The sequence below is a fragment of the Falco punctatus genome, assembly GCF_963210335.1.
Source record: "Falco punctatus genome assembly, chromosome: 2".
NCBI lineage: Eukaryota > Metazoa > Chordata > Aves > Falconiformes > Falconidae > Falco > Falco punctatus.
Genome location: NC_137581.1, coordinates 98,660,373 through 98,682,383, shown reverse-complemented (window position 1 = coordinate 98,682,383; position 22,011 = coordinate 98,660,373). Strand labels below are relative to the sequence as shown.

The 22,011-nt window shown below is 35.3% G+C and overlaps 1 protein-coding gene across 4 annotated transcripts in view; it reads right to left on the bottom strand.

Moving 5' to 3' along the window:
• Positions 1–4,721: 4,721 nt before the first annotated feature.
• NLGN4X (neuroligin 4 X-linked) overlaps positions 4,722–22,011 on the bottom strand; it is a 211,428-nt gene continuing 194,138 nt past the window's right edge. For all 4 annotated transcript variants that reach the window (XM_080377646.1, XM_080377647.1, XM_080377645.1 and 1 more), the window contains one exon: positions 4,722–17,530. In XM_080377646.1, the coding sequence (XP_080233772.1) occupies positions 16,681–17,530 (850 nt within the window). In that variant the 3' untranslated portion in view covers positions 4,722–16,680. The remainder of the gene's footprint in view (positions 17,531–22,011) is intronic.

The following is a 22,011-nucleotide window of genomic DNA, read 5'->3' as shown; positions in this document are numbered from 1 at the left end:
AAACTGGGTGTTGTTTCATAACATGTTTTCATTGTTCTCAATCTTCAGTGACAAATTATGACTCAAACTCTCACATGACTTAAAATTGGATACTTAGTATTGGAATACCACTTCTAGTGATATTTTTAATAAAAAACCTGACTGCCAAATGCTTTTTTAACCAGATCCACCTAAATCCTGCATATACTTGATAAAGACTGTCTTAACTGTAAATTTCCTGCTATGGATAAAGTTCAAGTGCATTGTGAATATGGTGCCAGCAATTATTTTATACAGCTTCTAACAGAGGAAAAACAGATAGAAAAGACCTCAGTTTACAAATGACAAAGCAACTGCTATGCATTTGTTTTATTTTTAAGAGAGATTGATAATTGTTCTTGGTTCAGCAGTGTTGGATTCAGTGGAAATGTTGTAATTGGTTTTAAAGGGACAATATTTAGATCAATATGCACATCTGTGATTAAAGAACCAGCTTTGCAGAAGAATGCACAGTGCTTTCTAAAGCCACAAATGGGAACCTAGCCCTTGCAGACTTAATGTCTGCATTTTATTTGTTCATTTGACCTTGATGAGAAAACCTATGAGAGAGGAGTGAACAAAGGGAAATGCATTCCTCAACACTTAATTGTCTTCCAGTGGGAATTTTTCTGTGCATGGTTGCAGTCTTTCCATGTTAATTCACTCTAATTCTGAAGTACATATTTCAATGTAATATGAAAAGAAGCAAGGGGGGTGGGGGCAGGGGTATTTTCAAAATAGTCCAATTTAAGGAATTTACTTCCCTCCTCTTAGGGAGCTAGGAGGGAATTTTCTCAACTACAGACAGTGTCCAAAAGATCCCTTGACAGACCACCACAGGGTTATTGGCATGTCTTCATAGCATAAGGTGCCTCTTCATACCCGAGGCTGTTATTCTTCATTCAGTCCTTTCTCTCTGGTATAGTGTTTTGCTATTCCACCATCTGACCTTCTACTGCTTGAGAATGCTTGTCCAGGTAATTGAAATGAGAGTTTTGATTGCAGGTGCATGAATCAATGAATTCTTCTCTCAGAAATGGCCAAGGAAAGGGTTGCTTTTCCTCCTCACGGGTCATGGCTTGGCACTGGCCAAGGAGCACCTGAGGACCAATCTAGCAGTTCCCTTGAGGTAATGGTGGGAAGACACAGAGCAAGCCAGGACAAACCAAGTCTCACATGCTAGGTCCAAACTGCTTCTGGATGTATTCCTAAGTCTACATTCATGCTTTATCTGGTTCCTGCAAGGCTCAGGTTAAAATGCATGCCTCTGTGTATGTACATACAGAAGGAGAAGGAAGCGCAGGACAGTTAAATACTAGTTACATAGCATGATCTAGTGGGTGAAGCACTATGCAAGATAGGACTCTTGCCCCTTGGGTTTTGTTTTCTTTTTTTTTTGTTCTCAGAAGAGTGACAAAATGAAATACAGTACTGGAAGCAGGAACCAGGTACTTCCTCTTACGCCCAAACATTTCACAATAGGTGTTAGAAGGGGGGGAGGAAACAATTTTGAAAAGGGAATGCTGATTTTAGTAATCACAAACTGGATGCTGAAATAGCTGGCTTTCAGTATTGGATAATGTAGAGGTTATTGCAATGTTCTACAGCTTAAGAAAAGAATGGACTGTCATGATGACACATTAAGGTATTCTGTATGTTTAGAAGAAAAACTGAGCAGAACACAGTACCTTATTTTCTAGAATGAACAAAACCTACTCTTGTGTCTTCTGGTTGCAGTCACTCACCTTTTCCATGGAAAACTCAGACTGCAGTCATGGACTTACCAACATTACCCATATGCCACTACAGCCCAGATCATACCAGAAGACATAAGAACAAGTCAAAATAGTCCCTGTGTTCCAGAAAATGCCAGAACTGACACGACTATGTAATTTATAATGTGGGAATGCATGAATTCTGCACAATATGATTGCATTTGCAAGTTCTCACAATATCTACATTTCACCAGCCTCTGCTGCCCATTACTGATATAGCTATTATGTACATGTTATACAGACTTCTAACACAGACATTACACACCTCTGCATAGTATTTCTATAACAGGTATCTAGACATATAAAAAAGAATGCAAGAACGTTTTTTCAGCCACGTTGTTTATCTGTTGCTATTTTATATATTCCTAGTCTTCTGGTTTTGCCTTGTAAGTATTTTCTAATAGTTATCTTCCTCATGATCTCTCTCATACACTATATTTCATTCTTCTGCATTGTTACACATGGCCATTATCACACTCGCGCAAATATAATCCCTGCTTTCACTTTTTCTGAGTTTTATGTTATAGTTCTTTCATATCTTTGTTCCCTGTCCAAACAGCAGCTTCTTTTTCATTGTGAAATCTCAGCACAAATATTGAGCTCACAGAATGTTGCCTCAGAGATGCTTGATACAGGCAGTCCACAACTGTAGCTTCCACTTGCAATTCCTCTCCTAAAAGTCCTTGTGGTCATTTCAATTACTGTTGGTGGAGCATGCCACTAGAAAACTGATTCACCAACTATGAAAATCATAGAGAAAGGCTACTGGTCTGCCTAGCCTGCTCTGCTGAAGACCAGAAAATGAAGTCTGTATATTGCTGGATCATGCTTTTTGCTTGATGCCAGGGAAAAATACTACAGCTATAACACCATGAAACTATATAAGTGGTGTTGTAGTTCTTGTCCCACTCTGCATACACTTACGTCTTATAGACTCCAGGCTTTAATGATGTAACTCATTGTTCCAAACAGAGCTGGGCATAATATGGTTTTCATAAACTTCTGCAAGTGCATATATTTTTGTGCTTACAGTAATTTCAAAAAAATATTGGACAACTACATTATCAATTCAATTTTTATTATTGAAAATTAATTATTTACCTGAACACCAAGTCACTTTTGCCCTCTTAATTTTTTCATCAGCTTTATCTCCAGCTCTACAAAACTCTAGACCACAGCCCTTCAACTCATTGATCCAGCATTCTTTTCTCCAAGAGCAGTGCCATATTCATTCTGCTCCTACCTCCTCCACAGGTGCCTCTTCTCAGGATTCACTTTCCTTTTATGTCTTTCCATTCTTCTTTTTCTTCTTAATAGATAAATGACTGCAGAGTGACAGAACGACAGGGTTCTCTACCCTCCATTCTCTGCCCCATTACTCTTTATTCTTAGGCTAGGTGTTAGCAGAGTGCATAGAGGAATTTGAAAACTGTATCTTCATTCACAGGTGTGGACAGCTTGAAGGACAGTTGCAGTTGAACCACAATGGAGCAGCTCTGAGCTGCTGAATGCTTTCTAGTCTTCCTTCTTATCCCCAGCCTGAACAGCTGAACAGGAAGAAGGAACTCTGCTTGCCTGGTGCAATAATCTTATTTATTTATACACAAGGAAGCAGTCAGTAAGAGGCAATTTCCTAAACCACTAAGACTGCCATACTGATATCTGTAGTTCCTAAATCTGTAAATCACTGTGCTCTGAAATATTTAAGTATCAGCTATTTGAGTATGCAGATCATCTGATTTGTTAATATTAAGTGTCATGGAAAAAGCTATTCATGAAAAGAGAGAATTAAAGAATATCTGTGTTTTCCAAATGCTTTAACAGCAATAAAAGCATTTTCTTTATGGAAAAATACATTTCTGAACATCTGTTGGGAATGTTTTTCCATTTCATGTTTGCAGACTCCACTTTCAGTTTACAAGGACTGTTTTCACTGCCTCATTAAAAACAATGTTATCACCTGGTTCCCCTTCGTAATGATTAAAAGGAGCTTTAATCATTTCAAATTATCTTACTGCTGATAGGGCATTGGGTTATGAACAGCAGACCCAACAACTATGTTAACATCCAGATACAGAACTTCTGATTTTCTTGGAATGTCTTATAATAACTAAATAGGTTTGTTTTCCTTCTAATTAACTAAACATTACCTTTTTATCAGAAAGGGTTTTTGTACATACAGATGCAATATACATGTTTTCTGGTCTTATCCTACTTAGCTAATGTGTTTGCAGGGGCTACCAATCAGATATCCCAGAAATGTTTAAGGAATTTTAGAAAATAAAACATCTCCACAGGAGAAACTTTGCCATTTGAGGGTCATATCTTCTTTGCCAAAATACAATAATTTTCATTACTTCAGCTTTTTATGTGAGGCATTACAATACTTCAAACTTCCCACATATATTGATGATTAAAACCATGAAGTATTTATACCTTTTACTAACCACTTTGTTCAGGCCTTATTTTTATTTATTTTTGCTTACTGTTTCTAACCTTTTTATTCAATATACATATCAAAATCAGTTTTGAGAAATTTATTCTGATTAAAACATTGCAATAAACAATTTTATTCATGCATGGGAGATTCAGATATTCAGAACAAAATAAGGATCAAGTTGACATAATTCAACTACTCAGTAAAGAAAAAAAAAATATTCCTCAGGTCTGAGAATATTCCTGTTTAATTTTGTAGCTGGATTTGAAATTACTTTATGCAAATTGCTCTTCTAGTCCTTCTAATACTAAATTTTTGCATGGAGTGGTAGATTTGCTAAAATGAAACAGGACATTTTGCTTAATCAAGATAATTTGATATGCTGACTGTCATTCACAACTGCATTAAAAACTCATTTCAGCTATATTACTTTAGGTTAAACTTCCTTTTTCTACAAATATCAATGGATTATTTTTTTTAAATTCATGCTATTTCACTAAGAGTATAAAACATGATAACTGTATGTAAACAGCTGTTTTACTTTGATTCTTTGGAGTGATATGTGATTTTATATAAATTCTTTCTTCTAATGATTTCACATTTGAGAGCCTTTAAAAGTTTAAGCTAATGATTTTTCAGTAGATAAAAAAGAGAAAAAGAAATTAAATGAGATTTTAAGTACCATCTTTAAAAACCTTTAATTTATTCAAACTTAACCTCTATCATACTTAACATGGAGAATATATATTTTTTAAATGGTTCTGTTAATTTGTACTTTTGAAGACCACAGAAGACCTGTATTTAGACTAGTGGCTACCACATGTGATGTGGATCAGATTTGATATAAGGTGCAAGTTTTGTTTTGTCCAAGAGTAGAATGCCTTCTACAGTTTTGTCCTTCATAGATATGTAAATTTTTGGGGTGTTTTTTTTTTTTTTTGTTTGTTTGTTTGTTTTGTGTTGTTCTGTTTTTGCAGAAAGACACTGTTGCAAGTTAATTTATGGATTGAAAGTACATTCCTACATACCTTAAATTGAAAAAATCTCAAAGTTTAGGCTTTGCAGTACATGATGAGATATTCTAGTTGTTTCATTTGATCTGCTATCAGAATTGTCATGGAAGGATGGAAAGTATGTGTTGTTCTCTGTCCCTTTCTCAGTTTAAAACAGGGGCTTGTAACTTGAATACCTGAGACTAAATTAATGATAAGCCCATCTTTGACATGAAAATCATCACTGTGCCTGGTACAGAAAAGGAACCAGAAGTCATACCAGAAAACATACTGTTCCTTTTGCAGAGTGGAGTGACCAATCTGTTGTTCATGGCTGTAATATTTACTTAGAAGATATAAGCACAGAAGAACCATGCACTCTAACAAACACTGATATTCATAATTCATTCCCCCCAGACCTTGTAATGAAATAATTACCAAAATTAGTAAAATAACACTTATTAAAAATTATGCTAGGCAGCATCCAGATTTAATAATGAAAAGGATTAAAATAGAATGAAGCATTAAAAAAACCAAAAAACCTCTTTAAAGTTGTGAACCTTTTTTTCCCCCTTTTTAAATGTTGCATATGTCCACTCCCAGCATCTGCAGGTGGCTGGCACTTTAGGTCAGTGTTAGGAACATACAACATAAAAGCGAGGATGCATATTTTCCCACTAAAATATTTAACAAAGGATTTCACGTTCTGAAAAGAACAAGTAAGTTTCAGTGCACTGCTGAATCCTTAAACCACCAGCAGCAGAGTTAGATTTAGTATTAAATTTGTGCCTGCTTTATTAAAAGGAAAAGAGAAAAGAAATATCCTTTTGTTAGAATAATCTGCTGTGCAAAGTCAACAGTGGGATTTGCCCTTTCCCTTTTTCATAGTGTTGAGCAGAATTTTAAAAATGGGGAAATGTTTTGTAAATGGTTTCTGGACTTGGCAGTTTGCATCCATTTGGGGACTGAAATCAAAGGCACTGTGCCATGAACTGAACTTAGCAGGATGAATTAGCCTTGATGCGGCAGGAAAAGTCTATTGTTTTATACCCACAGGCCATATTGCTAAATTGCTAGCCTGTTAAACATGAGAGGGACAAGGGCTGATACCAGGTCTGTAGGGGAATGTCAGAGAATGGTTTTCATCCACAAATCTCAGTGGTTTGCTTGGAGGCATGGGGTGCACTCCTAGATCATATCATTCAGTATATACTTGCAAAAGAAATCCAGCTCATCTGCTCCAAGATCACTCATAATGCACACCAAAGTTTAGTTTGTGAGGAAAGGTGGATAAATAGTGATTGAGAGATTTCCTTTAAAAGTATATTCCTGATCCAAACAAAAAAACCTAATGTGAGCACACCTTGGCAGTCTAATATTATTTCTTTGTCCTGTGCGCTATTTTCTGAAATTTTATTCTCACTATTAATGCGTCTTCTGGTTCTCTTTCTTTTCCTGGTTTCTAGTTTATACTTTTCTTCTGAACTCCCTCTGAGTTCTGTTGATCCAGGCTCAGATCACCTTCCAGCTCCTCCTCATGTGTCCTGGGTTAACAGCTACATTTCTTCTGTAGCTCCTGCCATCCTCCTGAACTTGGCTTTATCCATTATGCATCGCTTGCTTTTACCCACATTTCTGTAACTTCATTTTTCACAGATGAATGACATTCATTCTTTTTCTCTGAGGAACAACTGCAACTAGATTCTGCAACAGAACTATTACTACTGAGGAGTTATTTTCACCGAGTGAAAATAGACAAGATAAGTTATCTTCTCACCTTTCCCTCAGTTACATTTGAGTGTGTGTCTTCTGAGCAAAAGTTTGTGTATATTTCTGAAAATAGGAAAAAAAAAACCAAAACAAACCCAACCTGTTTAAAAGAACCAGTTCCAAAATAGCTGTGAGATGCATTGATATTTTTCATATTCTGTGACTCATAACTAATTAAAAATAGTTTTTATATTCTGACACTGAAAACTGGCAGCAAAGAAGCAGATAGTAACCATATACGTGTATGTGTGTATATATATATGTTCATAATTGTATCTGCACATACAGATAGAGGTAAAAATACATACCAGATATCTAAATATGTAGACTTCTAGATCAAAAAAAAAAATAAAAAAAAATCCTCAGTTAGCAGGAGTTCCTAAAAAGGTTCTGTATTTGCACATAAATCATTGTATTGCCCAATAAAAGAATTGCAGTTGTATATCTACCAAAACCTTCCTTGCCCAAATTAAATATCCTATAAAACTATGTTGTTTTCATATTTTCACATTTCAAAGCTTACAATGAAGAAAGTGGTTTGAAACGAATTGTTAAAGTTGTGGAGACATATGATAAACCCAGTAGTAAAAGCAATACAGTTTGGGTTTTCTTGGGTTTTTTTTTCTAACATAAATTTTAATTTTCTACTTTACAAAAAAAAAAAAAAAAAAAAAAAAAGGTAAGTGTTATTGTTTACCTCTTTGAGTCAGTTTGCATTTGTTTTATAAGTTTTTAAATTCTTCCTGAGGAAAAATATTATAGTCTTAAGAAATGTCAAGTTGGATAGGACTCTGCCCCATCAAGGAAAAAAAATCTATTATACCTTAATATTTTCTTAACAGCTGGAAAAGAAAACAATACAGAAAGTAATAATTAGTCAGATCTAAAGCAACTGTTCCTGTGAAATTAAAAGGGGCAGAGCAATCTTACCTACTCATAAAGGTATCATTTGTAAAATGTGAAAGAATTGACCCTCAGTGATAAAATCAGTAAGAATCCGACAGTTGTAGAAAGCTGTACGCTCAAATATGTTGTCTCTCAAACAGCTTTACTGTCTCCTTCAGGCAATCATTGAGATGACTAAAATGTGTTAATTTTTCCATTGTTAATTATTCTATTTTTAAGGTAAGCAGAGATGACAGTAAAACTCTACAACTTCAGAATGTGTAGACTCCCCAACTATGCAAAAAGGCATAAAACCAAATAATTCCAGGTGACAAATATAGATGAGATCAGTTCTGGAGTTCAAAATGGAGAAGTATAACCAGCTTAGTACAAATGCACACACCTGTGCTTTTTAGTGTTATCTGTTCCTGCAGGATTACCTGCAGTCTCCAGATTGTTGTGTGATATGCCAGATTCATAAAGATTTTTTGCAATTGCTGAAGTGCTTCTAAACCACAGAAATCTTATTAACAGAAATTATACACGTTTCTGTTTTGTGGCTGGTATTCTCTCTCACATGGTACTTATTGAGTATTTTTCTGTTTCTTATTGATCGTCTATTAGTAAACTGCTGAGTGTCAAGGAAATTTGTAAACCTGCTCTGCAGATCTCAGTGTAGTCACTAAGATGTTATCATAACCCTGAGGAGATATTGTTTTCAGTCCGTGCTAGTCCCTGGTTACATGTCAGCCTTCTGGAGGAAGAAACAGTTCTCCACAGGAAACTTCATTACATGTAAGATCTGGTCTTGTGTTGGGAGCAGGAGCTGAAGACCAAGTTCCTAATATAGATCTCCGTTGTCCAAGGTTCCAGAAACTTATGTCTTCATTTTTCTTTAGCTGTGTGCTGTAGGTCTGAGAGCTGCTGGCAGTTGTTCCATGTGTCCTTGGCATATACTACTTCACATTCCACAGACTCAGCAAGAAAAGGTAAGTAACTTCAAACTTACTATTTATTGAAGCGGCAATTTATAGAGTTGTTGCAAATGAAGCACCACATCCTAGCTATGTGCATATACATCTGATGATATATCCTAATGCTTCCATCAAAATTCCCTATCGTAAGTGTCTGCTTTGGTGATACAAAGACACATCTACAGCTAGATCACAAGATTCAAGCAACACCATTACTTCTCTTACACATGCTGGAACCTTAATTTTTGGTTGAATAATTTGAAATTTTTATTGGATTAATTTTTAATCACATTCTTACTGACTTTCTCCTAAATTAATGGTATAGAATCTACAGGTGGGGGAGCAGCACAGAAAATTTTTAATAAGCCCATTATAATGGGGGAGAGAGAGAGGCACTCAAGCCTCACAAATCAATGCAGCAAATGACTCTTGTCCCATCTTCAGCAACTCCCTCACTGACCACTACTCCTCGAGTACCTCCATTGCCTTTTTTTGCAGCTGGCAGCCCTACTGAAAACCAAATAAGAAGCCAGGCTGGCTCTCCCCGAGTACTGGGGAAAGCTGACAGAACACTGCTGTTCTTCCCTTAGTTGTTCCTGATTCTCCCTCACTGAGAAGAGAAACAAATGCTAGTAACAAGCAAGCAGCTCCTATTCCTTGCTCCTTCATCCCAGCTCCAGCTTAGAGTGACATCTAACATATATCAGTTGTCAGTGATTTTTGAGGGCTCAAGGGCCAGTTGGTTACTGGAACACAGTGTATTCCAGGGACCTTCCCTCTCCATGCCCCTCCCACCAGGAAAGCGAGTTAAAAAACAGATTTGGAGCATAATCCCTCTGTTGGCCTCTACATGCAAGATGGTTCTCCAGGCAGGACCTGTGCCTGGCTTGTACTGTCATTATTCCCTATTTATTGAGTCTGGCACTTTGCCTTTCTTGAAATGAGTTGAATGTTCCTTTTGTCATTCCCTGAAACAAGTGCACATTTCATTTGCTGTATTATCTACCATGGCAGCACTGTTGTCTGGCTAAAGTAGGGCATCTTGGGATCTAATTTTATACTTCTCAGTACTCAGATGAACACTGTACGTTATGTTCAACATATCTAAATCCATATGGTATAGCATTATGATACAACATCTCTGTTCGAAGTCCCATTATAGTCTCATTATCTGCAGTGATTTCATTTGACTAGTCCCTGTAAAAATGTATTCTTTGAGATATTTGTCCTTTTTTCTGTTTTCCCTTCACACAAAAGAAATCTATCACATTATTTTAAGGTCATACCATGTCACGCCATATTACATTTCTTCCTGTTATATTCATTTAGAAACAATCTGCTTTTCAGTCCTATTTATTTTAAACCATTCTTCCTGCAGTTTCCTTGCTGCTGCTTATAGGCATTCTTGAAAGCACAAACTCCATTAAAAATACTTTTGCAATATCTTCTTCATTTCCTGAAATCCACAAAGTCCACTCTAGCTTTTGAAGTGATATCCAGTGACTGAAGTGTACTAAGCACTCATGCAACTGCTCTCTATCAACATGGAAATTGTTGCCTTTACAAAATAACCACTGGTGCAGGATACTAGAGCATGAGCCTCAGTATTGGCAGTTTCTATAAATTTTACCTTGGGTTTTGCTTACCTTTGACATGATGTAATGAAATTTTGATGCATGAAAATGGTAATTGTATTTATTTCCCCCAATATGTGAAACAAGTCCCCAGCAAGTGGAAGGTAGTATACCATGATTTTTTCTCATACAAGGCTAACTGTGCTAGTACTCTATTAGTTTGCACCGATGGGAGAATTAAGAAATGTGAACGGCTTAAGAACGTTCTTATGTTTTGATGGTACAGTGTAATTAGCATTAGCTAAACAAGAGTTAAGCACAATGACCTTTTAGGGTTTGAGGAGTCTCACTGTGAAATAGAATGACAGGCTAATTTAATTTATCCTTCATCAAAGATAAATATAGAAAAGAAACAAATGCCAACAGTGAATAGTAACAATAATATAAACTGCAGAGTAACAGATGAGCCTGGCTTCAAGCTGACACTTCCCACTAAGACACACGCTATGTCAAACCAAAGCTGTTGGGCTGGCACAAAATGTAGACAGCCATAGATACTGATGCATTTCAAGGATGATGAATACTGTCATGTAAATACTCCTTCAGTGGAACTTCTTTAACACTAAAAGCAGCAAGGAAAATGTCAGATTAAAAAAAAACCCACCTCTCTCACACCCATGCAGCATAGAATGGAACAAATGTAGCGCCAGACTTAACTATTATGACAGAAAGAAACTAAACAAAACCCACATGAAAACATATCTGTACCTCTCAGGGAAGCATCTGATGAAACTGTGATAGAAGATATGAGATGACATGAAATGAGTGAGGGCTGTGAGTTAGCTACAGCAAAAAGCATGACATCAGACACAAAAAGCTGGAAAAAAAAAGAGAAAGTGGTCTCTAGAACTGCAATATTTTAAACATAAAACGTAAAAAAAGTTCACTACATTTTTTGTGCCATATTGTTGGCAGTTGGAGAGAAACCTGTATCTGCTCTCTAGTTGAAGTCAAAGTCAATATAAGCCAGTTCTGTGTTTGGCTTTTCCCTTTTACTTAAGCCTGGGCTCTTGGGAACGGGACTACTCTGAAGCACCTGTATAACTTATAATCCCTAATAAAAGGCAGTAGAGGAAGAACTTTTTTGCTCTTAGTAATTGAGGGTCTTCAGGACTTCATGTAGGAGGGAAAACAAAAAGATATCATCTATTTCATTTAAATAAATGGGTATTCCAGAAATGACTAGAACTGGCTGAAAATATTTTGCTATTTTTTGTGGGGAAGGGTGGAAAATAAAGTTGGAAAAATGTGTTGCAGAAATTTGTCAACTTTCCATCAAAAAAAAAAAAAAAGGAAGAATGCACCTAATTTATTACATGCTTATTTTACCTTTGAATTTTTGGATTATTAATATTCTCCTTAATTACCACTGTGTCTCATGAGAGCTGCAGTTCAACTGGTTTATGACAAAATTCTTGTGCTGGTCTTGACTTTGTGACTGGATTGTTTCTCTGTCATCCCTGAGTGATCTGGGTTTCTCTGCCACAGTAAAATTTGTATAAATTTTGGATAAAAGTCTGGGTGATCTATAAACGTCTGAGAAAATATAACTTACTTAAAACATAACTTTTAGAAGACACAGTAGGGACCTTGGTGGCCACAGTGGAACACCAAACAGAATGGTTTAAATCAAAACTTCATCCCAAAGTGAAATGATATTTATTATGCTACAGCTCAAACAAGATGTTACACATTTCCAAACCCCTTCCTTATTTTCCATTTTCATTAATAAAAGGTTAATATCTTGATCTTCAATATCTTGCTAATTTGAGTTGCTGAGAAGCATTTTAACATATTATGATATTAAATACATAATATCATAATCTCTAGTGGGATGAAAATCCCAGTTTTTACCAGTTGCTAATGGCCTCTGGAGGGATTCAGCCTGATGAAGTTTGTGATGTCAAACAGCTGTAGATGAAAATACGAGAAACAGTTGACAATAATTAAATAATACAAATGTAAAACTACAAATCTGAGACAAGTACATAATTGCCATGGTATTATTTCATATGATTTTTTTATGTGATATTAAATACCATTAAGTTTTCATATTCTTAGCAAAGTCGAAATAGGAACATACTAATCTGCAGATTTCAGAAAGTAAAGAAATAAAACAACACAATATTTAGTAAGCATGAACAATTCCGAAGCTTTTCTTTTTTTTTTTAATGTGAAATTGATTAACTGAAATGAAGGCAATTTATTGAGTTCACCCAGCAATTTAAGGTGAACAATTCACAGAAATTATACAATTGTAACTCCTTTTCTTTTGTATGAATTATCTTAGAGCAAGCTGTGGAATTTCCGAGTGTACCTGTAATTAAACATATTTGAACAATTCTAAATCTGCAGTTTATTTGCAAAAGCTCTATATACAAATTCAATATTCAAAATTCAAGCTGCTTGATTAGGTCAGTAGGCACATAATAAGTTTCTATCTCAGAAGCTTGATTATTCATATCAAAAATCTGACATGAATCATTCAGAATTTGCTTTTTGCAAATACTCTTCAATAATATGCTCAAAATTCATCAAACATTATTGTTAGTACCTCTATTCAGCAGAATAGTTACAGAAAGCAAACAATACCCAGCTCAAATTACTAAAATATCTATGTACCTTTCCAGTGAAAGGAAACCTGGTTGATAGATGGAATTTAAGACCATAAAAGAAGAAACTATACTTACTTACTCAGCTTTTGAAGGAGGAATGATATTAACATACCTGCAGTATATGTAAATCCCTTAAATATATATGAGTAACTCATGTTGCTACTCTTACATATTTTTTTCTAACAAAACTCATTGTTTATCTGAATTTTAAATACAAAATGAAAGTATATTTACTTGTGGAGGCTGGATTTATTAGATTTATCTAAATTTTTTTGATCCTTAATTTGGAAGATACATTTCTCAGCTGCTAAGCTATACATTAATATGGGAAGCTGCTTACCTAAGCTTTTTTTCAGTGCTACAGAAAATACTGACAAAACAATTAAACCCTTGCTTCAATGGGAGTTGCAGTGCATACAAGTAATAAATATATGGAGCTTATTCTCTTATATCTTCAATGTCTGAGTTTCTTTCCTTTTACTGGCAGGCTTATAGAACTACAAAAACCATGAAAACTCAATGCTAACTCAAAAGTGCAACCTGTTACTTTAATATCTTTGTACTGTGTATCAAGGCATTGCTTACATTAGATAATGAAATGGAGATGGGGCAGAAAACACACCTCTGAAAGACTTTCTACACAAAAGGATGAACACGTAGTTCTTTGCACAAAGCATTAGAAAATACTGTGATATTTTATTATTAAAAATGCTGCTGAAAAGTTTATACATATGTGTCCAGCCATATATATCTTCTATCATTACTTAAGGCGAAAAACAAAAAAATTGCAAACCAATAACAGAAGAAACCATTAAACCCTGTGTGCCTCTTAAGGTCAAGAATATAAGCCCGGGAAAGTACTTTTGTTTTTCTTTTACAGTTTGCAAAGTATATTTTGATATAATTATTATAGAATTCTATGAAGACCCTATAAATCTGTTCCCTCTATAAATCATACATCAGTCCAGATGTATCAAATTATTAAATCAACTTGATTGCAATTACTTTTAAAAGCTAAAATCATCCACTTACAGGAACTTCTTTTTTTACCCAAATGTCACAAGCCTGACACAGTACTGTACATATTGCTAGCAGAAGACAATTGGAAGTACTAAACAAATACTGTAATTCACATTACAAACATACCCAACTGATTATGATGCCAAGCATCATTACCTTTTTTTACTTTTTTCTTTTTTTCTTTTTTTTTTTTAAACTTTTTTTTTTAAGACTTATGAACTGCTGCATCTCAGCTGAGGCATTACATAGGTGGTGGAAATGGCCTGGTATAGAGTCAGCATTAATCAATAATATGTGATGGATCAGCGAAAAAACCCAAAAAACAGCTTTCCATTTGCTACTAGTTGTACTTCATCACATTCCAGCCTGAGCATCCAGCTCAGGTCTATAACACATTTATTACAGATAAAGGATTGTATTAGCCACCTGTTGCATTTTTAACCGTGTCATTAACTTTCCTTTTATTTTTTCCTTCAGAATCAGTTTTACTGTCTGCTACAACAAGGGGTTGTCCAGAAGGATAGACCTCAGTGAATCACCTTGTCTTTGATTTTATTTGTAGGGGTGACTATTCCAAGACATTTTATTAGAAAACAAAAAGCATAGAAAAGAAGAAGAGGTACAAGGCATCTTGTGTGTGAGATACTTATGGGACATATGATATTGATGCAGCTTAGTTGTGAATTAATAATAGAAAATACATCTGGGATAATCATGTTCAAGTGCAGACCAATTTGTTCAAATATCTTTGGTTACTATGTCTCAATGATGGAGTAATTTCAAAGACAAAATATAAAGCAATCTTCATCTGCGAGAACTTATTTCTAGATTTTCACATTCAAATCAGCTGTTCGAATCAAACTGTTCAGTTCCTTTGTTTGATAGCTCTGCTTAGCCCCTGATTTCTTAGTGAAGGAAAGGAAGAAGGGAATAAACAGCTAAGAATTTTGCCCTTCCTGAGACTGATGCTTTCTGGCATTTTCAGCTTTATTCAGATGCAGAACACTAAACATCTCTGCTTCTTTCCCCATAATGTTCACTGACTATGGGACTGCTGTGTAATAAATCAGCAAAAAAAAAATATTTCTGACTAGTACGCTCTCAAGCACAAAACAGGATACTCGACAGAGAAGCTCTTTACACACTGATCATTTTTGAACACTTTAAAAAACAGCCAGCCAACCAACCCACCATTTCTCCACTTTCAAATTGTGGTTTTATTTCATTTAGCAAAGCTAAGAAGGTGCTTTCTCAGCTGAGATTCTGCTGCAACTGCTGGTGAATATAGAGCTAGTTTTCCTCAGAAAAGGCTGATCAAAACACAGGCTTACTTTGCTTTTGTCAGGGCACAAAACTTCCTAATGTATCACAATAATCAAGAACTACAAACTGGACTCTGAATACATATTATTCATGTTTCTTGGTTCAGTTCAACAAGCTTAAAATAGTAATTATTTTCTTTTGTGTAGGTTTTTTTTTTTTTTCTCAATTTTCCAATCCATTGCTGTGTTGCAATTTAACAAAGGCTAACACAAAATTAAATTATAGAAAAAAAAAAGTTTCAGAAAAGAACAACAACCTCCTATGAATACTTTAACATGCACTAGTGTAACCTGTAAGAGAAAATGCACAGGTCACACAGACAACTGTATCCTCTGCATGACACCATGGCCTCATATAAATGAAACATGTTAGAAAAAAGTCATGTTTTTTGTTTACCACTAGTAATTAAGAAGAAATTCCTCCTTTGGTCTTGGAGGAAACAGAGGTGATATGACTAACGTATATACACATAGGTCACAACCGAATGCACAATCTTTCTAAAAGCTCTTTTCAAACTGAAAACATCAATAAAAGCTGCTTCTTTTTTGTTTGTTTGTTTTTAAACTCACAGCTATGTACATTTTTACAAAGTTTCTTTAAATATAGTTCAGGCTGGCAATTCATCTCTTTGCACAGAACTATACGTATTTTACTGCATAGTCAGTCCTCCTCTTTTTTTTTCATTTTTTTTTTTAATAATAAAATTCTATTTCCCCCATCTTGATTACAGCTTCATATGCTGGGTAAAAGCCCATGGTGATGTCTTTGTTTTAACAAGGGCCATTCATGGTATGGCACATAAAGAAATTTTTTATTATTTTATTTATTTAAAAACAAAACAAAACAAAACACCTGTACAGTCACTGGCTCTGTGTTCCAGAAGACTCTGCTTTGCTTGTTACACTCAAAACACCATTTTAAGTGACTTCTTCTGGCCTCAAATTTCAATCAAAGTGGCTGAGATCTTAAAGCAGTATCGTAACAGCAATGTACACTTTTCACATTTCACAGGGTTTGTGGCTGATCTTTAACATCAGTGAGTTTCTGTGGGAAGGATCAGTAAGAAAATAATGACTGTCCTTCTCTTTTACTTGTTTTTACTTTAGATTTTGACAAGGTGTTCAATGGATGGTATTATAACTTTTTCCTCTTCTTTTTTTTTTTTTTTTTTTTTTGTTTGTTTGTTTGTTTTTCTTTCTTCCAAGTGGCTTGTGAGGGTAGAGGGGGAAGGGCTGAGCTATACCCTAGTGGTCGAATGTCCATGGGGCAAATTTGTACTGTTTTGTCCTCCACTGAAGGTGTTGAAAGTATGCAAAGGCTGCATTCCTGTTAATGTATTTGGAATCATGGTTATGGTGTTGGGTGTCATTAGCGGGATGTCATCTGGGGACCTTCTCAAAGTGAGCGTGTAGTCAGGTGGACAGGTTAGTCTCAGTGTGTCATGGGCCTGCAGCGATTCACACTCATGGTCATGTTCTAGCTGTTTCATCTGCAATGACATAATTTCTTCATTTTGTATGTGTGCTATATCGTTGGTTGTGTTCCTCTGGGGGCTAGGGCGCCTGTGAGTCTCGTGACGTCGCTTGTCCTTCTTGTAATATAATGCAGCAAAAGCTAAAATATTGAGGAACAGCAAGGACGCCCCCACAGCAATGGTGACACTCAGCTCTGTGGAATAATCTCGCTTGTTTTCTATCAGAACTGTTGTATCCTCCGGAGATGTTTTATGAGTGTCTTTTGAATGTTTGGGATTGTTGGCAGGTGTCATTGCTGGGCGTTTGGTGGCTGGCCACAATTTACCAGGAGAACGTCGTGTCACATAAGGAAACGATGTCATGTCAGGAGGAGGAACTTTAGTTGTTGTGGAAACATACTGAAATATTTCGTTCAGATTGTGAAGGTGCGGTACGAGCTCCAACCAGAAAGCGACTTTTGTGGCTCGGTAGTGATCACGAACTCGGGGTTTCAGGCCAATATGCAGATAAAGCTGGTCTTTAGGATTGTATTTGGACCAGGCTACTTCTTCAAAGCGGTTGGGTTTTGTGTGGATGAACTTTGTGTCCTGTGGAACAGGCTGGTTTGGATCTCTACAAAAACAAAGACAGGCAATATTGTAGTCATTAAAAAAACAAAAACAAAAGCAAAACCCAAACGTCTTTCCATCCTTTAGTTAATGGTTCATCTGATAATTGACATAACCTAAAAATGCAAGCTAAATAACCCTCCCTAAACAACAGGTATTTATAAATAAACAAAAGAAAAATTACTTACTGTACAGTGTGTCTCAGATCCTATAATACTTTTTTAAATGAAAATGGAGAAAGGGTTGTTTTTCAGCTCCTGAAAACTCATCTGAAGTTCTGTGATTCAGTATCATACACCAAAGCTGTCACAGAGAGGTACTAACTACCTTTCCTTATAGTAAAGGTGTAGGTTCAGCTCTTCTAAAGGTTTAACATTAAGTTTCTCATTTAAAGTACCACTACTTCCACTGCTGTAAGTAGTAAATATGAGCATCTAACCTCTATGGCAATTATGGAAGTCCATGTGACCATAAGAATTTATACTAGATGTGTATATTAATAAAAAACTTTAAAACATGAAGCAGCAATGCTAAATACATGTAAACTGGGAACTATTTCTCTTAGCATTGCTTTAATGAACTATTAGTCCCCCTTCATTCAAATATCTACTTTAGGGAGAAGTCTTTGAAGTATTTGTATGTTGCAAATCTTCTATTCATTTGCATTAGGAGATTACTATTAGCAAGTTCCATGTGCTTATTGCTATTAAATAACTATGTATAATAGCTGTAGGACAGTAAGTCTTAATTCTGTCCCAGTTTGTAGTTTGTCCCAGAAATATATTAGCTGACATAACAAGTTTTAAAATAGTTAAGTTATAGTAGTAGTAGAGATCAGAGTATAATACTAATCAGAGATAATTTCAGAATTGGTAACCCAAATATTTAACTGAACTTATGTTTTTCCCATCTATTCTTTTTTCTTTTCGCCTTATAGGTTCAGAATAAAGACAAACCAATGGCAAAAAAAAAAAAAAAAAGCATTTAAATGTGGTTAATGTCTGTAAACTTTACATAAATATGCCTTCCTCTTGGCATGAAAAAATGCAGAAATTTAAAACTGCTAATACTGAATTTAATATTCTGTTGTGTATTAGTTTGAATCTCCTTTTGCAGCAAAAAGTATTTTCTGGGATTTTATGATATATTATATTGAGAGTACATGATTTATTTTCTGTGCATCACTCTGAGAACTTTCCATTATCCTTTCCATTCCCATATGCATTGATTTATTTCCTGTGAAAATGATTCTAATATTTTCCTTTTTTTTTTCAACATACTCTTATGTATGTTACGGGAATAACAAGATCCACTGCTACAGATTTTGAAGCCTCTTAGGTTTTTTGGTTTTCTATTTTCAAAAGTTCATGAACAAGATTGCCTACTTAAGCATTCCTTTGCTGTTCATAAAGAGCTATTCCTTAGTTCTTAACCCAGACTGGTAATTTGACTTTAATAATCTTGTAATTCCTGTATTCATCTATCTACATGAAAAAAATTATCTTGTCTTAAGTGAAAGGAAGAATTCTTTTTCTATATAATTTTCATACTTAGGTTTACTTCCATTTGTGGTTTTAGGTGTTTGGGGGTGGTTTGGTGTGGGTTTTTTACATTGTATTGTATCAAATCTTTTCCCTCTCAACAAGATATAAACTAGGGGTTCTAGAACTGTGGCTATTTATCTATCATCTATCTATCTATCTATCTATCTATCTATCTATCTATCTATCTATCATCTATCTATCTATCTATCTATCTATCTATCTATTTTTAATTTTCTGTAATGATAGCCAGATTGTGTTAATTCTGAACAAAAAGATAATTGCTAAGCAATTGTTCATCCTAATTGAAGCTAGAGTAGTAATGTCCACTTCCAAGCAGTAAAACAGAAGATGTATGCTGCTACTTTGAGGGATTCTAACACACATTCAAGAAGGAAATAAAAGTATGTCTTTTAGTTCTTAAAGAACAGCCTGAAAGATTTGGCAGATCCAGAGAAGATATTGGCCCATTTCAATATATCTACTCTTACAGTAGTTTGAGGTTCTTCACATGAATTCCAAATCAAATTAAAAATCAGCAAGATTATCAAAATGCAAAACTTGTCTGAAACTTAAAATCCTTCAAGAGTTACAACACAAAACCCATCTTGTGTTGTCCCCACTTGCTGTTCTGACTTGCAGCACAAAAGACACTGGGAAGGGTCCTACAGAAAGCATAAATTGAGCTAGCTCATGTAAACAAGTTGTACTTGATGTGCAGCACAGGAGATGAAAAAGTTGAGCGCTGATTTCAATGAGCCAAGTAGGACATGCACTTTTTTTTTTATTCTTTCTTTTTTTAATGGCCCTATAAAAATCACAGCAGAAGATGATTTTAGCAACTAAATATTTTTTTTAAAATTAGCATTCTCTACCCCTACAAACAGCCTACAGAACAAGTAAATATCAACCTCCCTTGTCTTTCCCTCTTTTCCATTCTCTACCTCTGTCTTTTCAACTTTATCTATCAGGAATAGCCAGTTATGCTGCCACCTCCACCAAACAACAAGAGAGAAAATTACATTACATGAGACTAGTCTTGTATTTCAGGATTTGTTTACACGGCTTAATGTGGGCATAAAGCCGTCCATTGAAACTAGGAAAAGAAAAAAAAAAAAAAATCAGCCATATAGACAAGTAATTTTTTGGCTGAGGGTATCAGAACTTTACCATTGGCATCAGCTCTAGGGTTGATCACTTAACTGAATAAGTGGTCTGAACGTTCTCTCTCAATTTGGAGGATAGGCATCTAAATAGTGGGGGGGTTGTTTTTCATAGGAAAATGGAATAATTAAGTCCAGTCCTGAACAGAGGCTCTAATAATGCATGGATCTTGGTTTTACAGACTAATGATAATTTACTAAGAATATTCAGTGGATATACTTAAAAGGACTTTTATTTTCCTACACTGTTCTCCTACGTACACTGAAGACAATTCATAAAATCATAAAGTTACAACTTACTACATTTTAAGTCTTTTTCTTAGGTAGTTGGGCAGCTTCTCTTATTATGAACACTTTTTCAGTATTACTGGTAGGCATAAAGCATAGATGTGCATAAAATAATTTCTCCTATCAAATCAGCTGTTTGACAAAACTTTTGGTCTGTTAATTTAACTTCGATTTGGTTTTTTGCATTTTTTAGCATTTCACATCACCTTTGTGTTTCTGGGTATTCTTGAGGCTCAAGTGTGTAATCACAGAACAAAAGGCTGCTAAGAAACCTTCCTTTAAAAACCCACTGTGATTGTGGTAATAAAAATATAATCTGAATAATAAATTTTCAGTTCTGTACTTCTTCCAGTAATGGCTCTCATAGGGACTAGATAACTTGTTTCCCAATCCTACTGGTTGGCAGGGAGGCTTTTTTTTTTTTTTTTCCTCCTTATAGTACTGAAACAAAATTGATGATTATTGCTGCTCATTTCACTCTGATTATTTTTCACCACCTTTAGAATTCAATTTAAACAGCTTCTCCACCAAAAAATGCCCCCATCATGAAATGCCTGAACTTGCCTCCCATATGTTAGAAGACCATATGGTGGTCTTTCTTGTCTTAGCTAAGGTATTTTTTTTATTGATCTGCAGAATCATCTGATTTTACCTATCACTTTTTCCCCCACTTTCAGTCTTCACTGATTTTGCTCAATTTAACATGTTGCTGTTTATTGTCATTCAATTCACTCCTCATGGGCTACAAATGTACATCCAAAGCATTGATTTTTTTTTTTTTCCTCAGGTGATATAAAGTACGTGCATCTGCAATGGATGCTGACTGAAGAGCAACAGACATTGCTGTTCACAAGATGAATTAGTAGCTGACCTGCAGGGGAACTGAGTATTTCCTATCTGGTGATAATGGCATGGGAAGAATGATGTTAAGAAGTTTTCTCTTATCCTGAATTCCATATAACATATTGAAATCCCATTTATCTTTTAACTAATTCTACAACAGCATTAACTGTCACTCAAGGCAATGGAACTGTTATATTAACACACTTACACTTAAAGTGTTTTATTCTTTTGCGTAATTCTCTAACATCGTTGGAGAGCAAAATGTCTTAACAGCTACATACTGAGTCTGTCCCTGGGATACTGAAAGGCCCCTTGATCATTTCTTTTCTTTCAGCAGTCCTCTTTTCTCCATATAGGGACAAAAAAAAAAGGGGGGGGGGGGGAGGGGGGAAGTGTGGTATTTCTTCATGCTTCCACTGATTTTTCATGTTATTACAATATTAATAATGGTACAGCCATTCCTACCTGAAGCAATGGTACAAAACAATATTTTCCCTTTCAGCCTTTCTTCACTTATCACCAGATCCCACTGTTGCCACACTCCTGGTCAGCTATTTTAACTACTAAGGAAAGCAAACCATAAGTACACTGTTTTGTTTGACTAACACAGATTGGCCTTTGGAGACAGTTATTTCTTCAGACAAAAACAT